Here is an 8,653-nt window from a genome sequence, read left to right as displayed (position 1 = left end):
AGTATTAGATTAAGACATTTGGAATGAACACAGATTTCTTGAGTGGCTGTCTGATAAAATTTAAACAATATCATCACATTGGTCCATAATATTAAAGCCATGACAATAAACTAACACCTCAAGGCAAGGCATATAGTGTATATTTATCTTTGATGATGTGAGAATTGGAAAATGAGACAAAACCAACACAGGTAGTAAGAAAGCAAATGATTAAGGGAAATATTATTTGCAATATCACTTCAAATCAGTGTGTAAAAAATGTTGTCCAGTCTTTCATGGCTTTATAGGCAACATGCATGGATTCCACAGTATGACTGTTTATATAATATGATGCAAGTACAGCTATGATGCTGAAAGACTACAGGCCATAGTCTTCCAAGCAAAGCGTGCATATCAACTGTGTGCTGAGAGAATTTTCAACAAACCACCATTCGCATTCAACAACTTTCCACTCTGATTAGTGCCCCCCACTGAACATTTTTTTGCTGAAATACTTTCCATTTTGTCGCCTGAGAAGAATGAAATATTTAAAACTTCACATCTACATTTCAGCCAGGCATTGAGACTGAAAGATCAGCTCAATCTACCACAATTACGGTCAGTCGCAGACACTACCTGACTGTGATGGAGGGATGAGGAGATGAAGAGAGACAGAGATGAAGGGAAAGAGAGGGAGTGCGATGATAAGTGAGCTGTAGCATGTGGTAGTAGTGCACTAATCACGGTCCCCGGCTGAAGAAACACACAGGCGCCTCGAAGGTTATTGAGAGATAATGGGATTCTCAGGGCAACCAGACACACCGCTAAAGACAGAGATGAAATTTGAAAATAAATAATGCAAAATTCTCTTTCTCTCTCCTGCTCGGTGTGTGTGCATGTGTGTGTGTTTGCATGTGTGCGTGTGTGTGTGTGTTGTATTAGAACTCCAGCTAACTCTTCAGCATGATGAAAGATGAAGATATAAGGCATTAATCGTCGGCTTGGGAAAAGAGACAAACACAGTTTTTGTAGAGTCTGAGTACTGACTTTGGCTTCCCAGCTGAAGTCAGTGCAAGTATGAGCCATGCACATGTTTATACTGAACTTAATGATATTTAATGACACGCAACAATGCAAATAAGTATGTGAAGATAAATCGACTAAATATAAAAATGCACTTGCCTCTTCTGCTAGGAGGAAATGTAAACTTCTCTTTTGTCTAAAATGCTCAAGCAGAGGGAAAATATTATCTATAACACGAAACAAAACTTCAAAATAAAAGGCAGTGGCCTAAAGTTATTGTTTTTATTTGTTATAAGCTGCTGCAAAAGTCTATAATACTGCTGATATTGTGGTTTGGAAGATTTGATAGTGTGGGTTTCAGAAGGTACAGCATTGCCTTGTTTTCAATTGATCCCACAGCCCCCTCTACAGCCATTTTTCAGCTGCAATTTGCAGGGCTGTCCTCTCTTTGATGAATAAAAGTCCTGGCTCACTTATTTGACAGTGGTATTATTTTGTAAAAAGGAAGCTAGGGGCTGCTCTAATCACCCATCATGAGCCCTTTGCAAGCACATTTTGGCATTTACCTCTACTCGCTTGCCAGTGCACATACCCTCTCTGACGCACATTGTCCCTGTCCCTCATCCCCTCTCCCACACCCTGCTCATGCCCTGAGTCTGGACACCCACAAAGCACCGTGGGTCAAAGATTGCTCACCCTGTGCATCAGCCCTGTCACCCAGTGCCCTGCAGGAGAGAGACCAGCATGAAAGCATCTTCTCTTGACAGCTTTGCCCAATCATTCAGCTCAGAGAGCGTTCTCAAAAAGCAACAGAGAGCAAGAAATCGTCTAAGGTGAGCATTTACATTCGTTTGGGCACAAATTTAAACACTGAATGGCATTACAGTGGTTAAAATTGAATTGGCGTTACAAGTTGCCATCATAACATCCCCAAAATTGTGCGCAGCATGGGGTGATCAATAATAAGAAGCCAGTGATACATAACAATAATAACCAAAGGAACAATAATCAAAGGAAATTATGCATAACAATGAAATAGTAGACTTGATTAAAGTAAAACATGAACCTGAAAATAGAGGGTCACAGTTTAGCCACTTTCCTCTGAATTCCTGTTTTACATTAACATGCAGTGGAGCTCTGAGGTGATGGTCAGAGCTTGTAGAGCTCAAACAGGACAAGCCAACCGGTGGCGCCGAGTCGCTCTTGCTGATCTGTGACCCCGCGCTGCAGAGTCACACCCCAGCCCCACCCCCGCTCCCCTGTAACCCGTCACTCATTCCCAGCCACAGTGACCCCTGTCAGGCCAGTGTCAGCTCTGGGGGACAGGGTTAGCACGTCATCCACATGCACCCACTCATCCATTTGTTGATTTATTTATTTATTTTGTTTGTTTGCGTCTTTGTGTTTTTTTGGCAGGGTGTCTCCTTTCATCCTGTCTGTCTCCTAGTGTCTGCTCCTTACATGCCCCTGCTGTCAGTCAGACATCTGATCAGGTGGTCATCTTAACTTGCCACCTCTGACTGCCTGACTTGCAAGTGTCTTCTTCCATTTTCCTCTCCTCCCCTCCCACTATGTGTTGCACCCGTCTACTGATCCATTCTCTCCTTTCACCAATAATGTGAGTGCTGTTGAACTTTGTACTTTCTATTGCCTCTCCTCTTTTAAAGTCATCTCTGTTTGTTCAGTCTTCTCTCATTTCCAGCCTTGAAGGAAAATACTAGAGACTTAATAAGCAATAAGCCAGGGTAAGTGGTGCTTAAATGTAATTATAGCAGAGCTAAGAGGTATTGTAAAGCACTGACAACTGACTCACTGCTTTTATATTGTGGTTGTGGAGAGAATACAAATGTTCATGAAATCTTTTATTCTTAATCAAGAAAAGCAAAATCAAAAATTACTGACTGTCTATTTTCCACCAGGCAATACAGTTCTTAAACAGCAGCTAAACATCATAATTACCAAGTCTGACTGCTACATATGTGTCATTTCTTATTGGATATCTTATAACAGGTTTAAATGTGTGTCAGCCAATCACAGCTAGGGACCAGATCTACCTGTTTTATAATTGAGGTTGTGGGTCACTTTAAAAAAAAAAAAAAAAAAAAAAATTCTCCATAATTTTACATTGATCCTTGTTGAATGTGGCACAAAAATTAGATATTATAATTCAAACTCACATTATGTTCTTTTGCAAGAGATACCGCACAGCTTGATATCTGTGTCAATCCAAAGCCATTGTCCATTATTGTGAATGAGAAGATGTCACTTGCAGTGACCTGATTACTATCCTCTCTCTTTGCTTTCAAGTTACATAATAAGTGAAATCAAAGAAATTTCAAATTATTTTTCTATTTGACTGAATTTGACAAAGATGCAGGATTTAACATTCAGTATGCTCTGTCTCTCATATTCTGTTTATTCGCCATTTTCATGCTGCAATGACCCAGTTTACTTAACGGGGTCATTTAGACCTCGTTATCTTCATCTAATTTAACAGATTTTCAGTTAAGTGAGAAACCTCTATTGTACACACTGTGAATCAACATCTTTTTTTTTAATTTAATTTAATTTTTATTATTATTATTATTACTTTCTGTGAGGAACAAGTGCCTTTTCAAAACATCTGAATCAGGTGGGCCCTGCCCAAAATCAAAACTACACCCAATGGAAAGTGGCCTATGAATACTAGAGATGCAGCAAACTATAACATCTCAACAGGTTTTGCAGCACACATGCTCGACCATGCTGTGCTGTCTGAACCTGACAGACTACAGGAGCTGATCTGTGTTGTGTTTTACAGGTATAGGTACTGTAGCCATGCAACACTGTAAAGCAACTTTGCAGAAGTCACACTGAAGAAGTTCACCATGACTAAATTAAATTAATAAATAATTTCCGCCAGCATGAGTAAACAGAAAACGGAGGCTGGGGAGCCGTGTTATTGTCAGCCACTGCAGAGGGTGCATATTTAACCTGTCCTCTTCCTCAGTAGATACCGCTGACCTGAACGCTAATTGTTATGATTTTCCAGCTTTGAAACACTGATCGTGAGCTCTTTTGTATTGGATGAGCGCTGGAGAAGCAAGAGAAAGGAAGGTAGCCTATGTTTTAATCACAGCCTGGCAGAGATGCACACTAAAGAAAGAAGTGACAACATGGTGGCTGCTAAACTGCAGCACTCTTTATATCCTCCTTATTCTAGAGGATATCCTTTGTGTCAGGATGCCACGTTCACTAAACTGAATCAGTCAAACTACAAGGCTTTCACTTGTTTAAACACTTGCTAGCCTTTGAACTGATTAAAAACCAACAGACACGTGCACAATTGTCTTCATGGTGCCTGTGGGCATGTGTGTATACACTATGAGGAAGGCACATGAATGACAGACACACGTCCTTACACGTCAGACATGTTTTAATTGTGCCAGCCCCTGTCTCAGTCTGTGTTCCTTTACAGTCATGCAGTGTAGAGAGAAATTTTGAAATTTTTTTGGCTGACTGGGAATTTTTTTTTTCTCCTTTACACTCTCCTTGAATCTGAGTTTAACTGAGGAGAGTGACACTAATTCAGATGGTGTGGTTTAACAAGGTGCTCCTTTAGCTCTTTCATTTAACCTGTGTGGCTGAGAGCTAACTACAGTCGATCCAAGTAAAACACCGTATGCCTGATAATACTGAATGAGGCCCTCTGCTGTGAGTGGATACTGTATCTATCTTCTTTTTTTATTTCAATATTAGAAACTTTGCAAAACAGAGGTTTGCACGGTCTCAAGAGAAAGAGTAATAACACATATATGACCTGTGGATTAGCTTTAGAGTTGTGGAAGTATGTACTGAAATCAGTCATGGAGCATCCCTAATGCTCATCCAGATGATATTGATATTTTTAACTGCAAGCCTGACTGAGTCTAAACTTGTTTGAAGTATTGGACGTGACAGCACGTTGAAAGCAGGTAATTACATCATTACACGGTCAGTTCAGTTCACACCAACACCACCGCTGACTGAGACTGACTGTGCACTAGTTCACCAAGAGTCTGGAGTTATTTGACTGTGGCAGTGTGAAAACTGCTGGGTCGCACTGTAAATGAAAAGGGGGGCACTGATGGGTTTTTGCTTTCCATTTGACATTTCTTTTTGTGCCTACATATATATGAATGGGTCTTTCTTAGCATTTATCTCCGGTGCCCTTGCAGAACTCAAGAAATTTTGTCATGATGCTGAGACCTTGTCCATCCAGATTTGGCTTCAAGAAGCTCACATTAAAAAAAAAAAAAAAAAAAAAAAGTGACAAAATCTGGAACTGCATTGGAAATAGGTGGAACTATACCACCTCTGACATTTTTTCATTTACTTTGAAAAAGGTAACAAATATACAAATACATGTGCTGTTAAAATTCATTTTCATTTCCAAGCTCAGCAGCTAGAAAACAAAGTTTGAGGACGAATTTATCTGATCAAGTCATTATGCTGCTGTACGTCTCCCCTGCCTCAGCCTCGGTGGGTTCATTTGATTTTCTAGTGACGAATTGGACAGCGTCCCCTATAGGGCAGACATCCACCACCGTCAAGATGCGCACGACTTGGTGACATCAATGGAGACAAGGGATCCTGAAAAATGACTACAGCGTTGGTGTGACGCCAGTGACCACTCAGTATAAATGGTGAGGCGCAAAGTTATCTGCTCATACCTCCAGGCTTGGCCTCATACGGGTCACCAACCGCTGTGAGAAGCAGAGGGCAACCGCTGTCACCGCCTGTGGAGCGCTCAACGGCGAGAGAGGCGAATTTGGAGATTTCCCAAGTAAGTGTGGCTCACTTTAGACTGACTTCTTCGACACTGCAAAATAAAAAAAAAGTCTGTCTTAAGTGACCGTTTTAGGGATTTAGGAAAGGTACTGCGCCATGATAACTGGATAAGATACATTAATTCTTAAAATCTTACTAGTTAAAATCTGTTAAGTTTCACTTGTTTCAAGATTTATTTTGGAAGCCGAGAAGAATGGCCAATCTGATATGAAAATGATGCTTGATTCAAGAAAAATCTTCAAAAAACCTACTTTGTTTATGTTTTCACAGTACTGAAAGATTGTCTTTCAGTTGTTTTACGAAAACTAAAAGTCAGTCTGAATATTGGATTTAATGGTTTCTTTAAGGTGAATGTGAATTGCAGTGCAGCCTATCATTAGTTTGATTGCTCCCTATAATTTACATTCATGTTTTCCGTCTACCATAATCTATCTCCTCATCACAGGACCAACTAAAGTACCATGAAGTCGACGTGTCTACTCATCTTGGCTTCTCTCACGGTCTGTAACTTGGCACTGTCTGGAGGACAGGATGATGCGGGGGACGGGAGGACCATAGACGACATCATCCTGCAGAGAGCAGAGAGTCTCCTGTTAGGGTCCATTCTCAAAAAGATAAAGGATGGAGACGGCAGAACTGGTGCGTAAAATATGTCTTGGATCACTTTTCAGACCCTCGAACACAACTAGCCTAAAACGACATTTTCTCTTGATTAAAGTTGAAAAATTCTGCCAAGCTTTTTTTTTTGTGTAACTGTGGAATTATGTGCTTAAACAAACTATTTTTGCCATTAAATTAACCTGTAATTTATCCTTATTTTAAATTTGTGTTTATTACTATAATCAGATGGCCTGTAAGTTTAAGCATAGAAGCATTTTCAATTAATATGACAACACACTGAAATGGAAAACAATTGTGCGATTTCATAAGGCGCTTCATGCCAAGTTTAGATATTTACCAGATATATAAGAAGAAATATTTGATGAAACAGTAATATTTGAATAGCATAAAACTGGCAAAAATGGATTTTGTTAAAATGTGCAAAACTGTTTTGAAAATAAGTCAGGCTACAATAGGCTTCTCAAGTGGCATGCGTAATTTACGCACGGCGTAAACGTCTCTGAGAGAGGGTGAACGACATGCTAGGGACAGCGTGGATTTGGGATTAGTACTGTTAGTGGGACTGATATAAGTATCTCCATTCAATTCCCCAGATGGATTTTCATTCCAACCAGAGTGGGTAACAAAGCGACAGCATCCCGGCAAGAGATACAACGAGGACTTGGAGAAGCGGCAGCATCCAGGACGGAGAGAAGAAGACGAGGATGAAGACTACGTGGATGTTGAAAAGAGACAACACCCGGGCAAACGCGAAGACGAAATGGATTCGTTCCTGGAGCTCCAGAAAAGGCAGCACCCGGGAAAGCGCTCGATGATGGGACAAACTTCTGAAAACCCCATCGTGCTCCTCGGTGAACTTTCAAAACGACAGCATCCAGGCAAACGCTACCTGTTGATACAGAGCAAACGCCAGCACCCAGGTAAACGCCACCCGGGGGCAGAGGATGGGGGCGCCTACGGGGATCCGGATGCAGATGGTGACCTCCGAGAGTTGGAAAAGCGTCAGCATCCCGGGAAACGCTTTTGGGATAACTCGAATCCGGATTTAGGCACAAACAGTCCATGTGATGTATTGGACCCTACGAGCTGCAGCAAGTCCAGCCTGCTGCTCGACTTTTTAGACAACATGACCAAGAGTCACGCGGAGGAGAAGAGACAACACCCGGGTAAAAGGTCGGCGCCTGAGGAGGATCTGGTGGAAGCAGAGTAGGATAATAATGATTAAAAAACCGTCATGTGTGCGTATGTACTGCTGTAATGTAACGAAATAAATCAGTAAATTACTTGCCCATGATGAATTATTTTAAGGAGTTAATCAATTGACATGACTACACCTTTTGTGCTACAGTAATTTTAGTTGGCAGAGACTTTTCGATCGTATCGCAAAACATTTATCTGCTGTTTGTTTCCTTGGAGAGCTTGTGCGTAATTGTGCACTAAACCTGAAAACAGAGACGCACATGTGACTCAGTGTCACTGGAATCCCATTCATAAGAGGGTGTCGCCTATGTTGTATGTTGAATTTATATTGTTATCCATGTTCATTTAGTGAGATAATGCTGGCATCTCAGACCAAGGATGAAAGCATTTGGCGATGTAGCCTCCGTGAGGCTACAGACGCTTCCAGTCTGAGCATTTACTGATATGCTTAGGCTGGAAAAAAGAGATCGAACTTATAGCCACAAATTTAAGTTATTATGTTCATAGTGTTAGAAATAAAACCCATAGTCTGGCTATATTTATTGATTAATTTGTTTATTGTTTTCTACTTATGTAAAATATAATTATTACCACAGCATATTAAAAGTGTCATTGATTATTTTTCTACATTAATTTTTGCATGGATTTAAAGTTTATTTGACCTGTTGTAAACTGTATGTTACCTCTGCCTTAATCATATCACTAATGATTTTGTTGTAGCCTACAATAAAATGCACTCGTAAAGATTTATGGCCTTCACATAAAATCAGCTGCAAAGAATGCATGTATTTAAGATTATGTAGCCTTCATGCAATGTAAAAGCCTATTAAACTTGGTTCAGTAAGCACACACAGCTACAGCTCTAAATATCTAGTCCAAGAATGCAATTACCCGCCATAGCCCCATCTGCATTAATTACTGTGAGTCAATAACAGGCAGTGTGTGTCAGGTACCCGACTCTCTCCTCAGCCTAATTGGGCTCATTCCATCAATGCCTTGGGGCCCTTGTCCACAGACTTGA

The 8,653-nt window shown here is 40.6% G+C and overlaps 1 protein-coding gene across 1 annotated transcript; it reads left to right on the top strand.

Annotated features, from left to right (window-relative positions):
* The first annotated feature begins 5,700 nt into the window (after positions 1-5,700).
* On the top strand, positions 5,701-8,378 carry trh (thyrotropin-releasing hormone). Its single transcript, XM_030055864.1, has 3 exons — positions 5,701-5,806; positions 6,257-6,450; positions 7,026-8,378. Exons 2-3 carry the CDS (start codon positions 6,273-6,275, stop codon positions 7,640-7,642), a joined length of 795 nt encoding a protein of 264 aa, XP_029911724.1. The 5' UTR covers positions 5,701-5,806; positions 6,257-6,272; the 3' UTR covers positions 7,643-8,378.
* The last annotated feature ends 275 nt before the right edge of the window (positions 8,379-8,653 follow it).

Source organism: Myripristis murdjan, chromosome 7 (genome assembly GCF_902150065.1).
Source record: "Myripristis murdjan chromosome 7, fMyrMur1.1, whole genome shotgun sequence".
Taxonomy (NCBI): domain Eukaryota; kingdom Metazoa; phylum Chordata; class Actinopteri; order Holocentriformes; family Holocentridae; genus Myripristis; species Myripristis murdjan.
Note: the sequence above shows the minus strand (reverse complement) of the source record. Positions and strands in the feature narration are given on the sequence as shown.

What these genes read in the sequence shown, in the direction of transcription:
- trh (XM_030055864.1), top strand. Translation starts at nt 6,273, where the DNA reads ATGAAGTCGACGTGTCTACTCATCTTGGCTTCTCTCACGGTCTGTAAC. An exon ending in GGATGGAGACGGCAGAACTG is followed by an intron (nt 6,451 to 7,025) that starts GTGCGTAAAATA and finishes TCAATTCCCCAG; the next exon opens with ATGGATTTTCATTCCAACCA.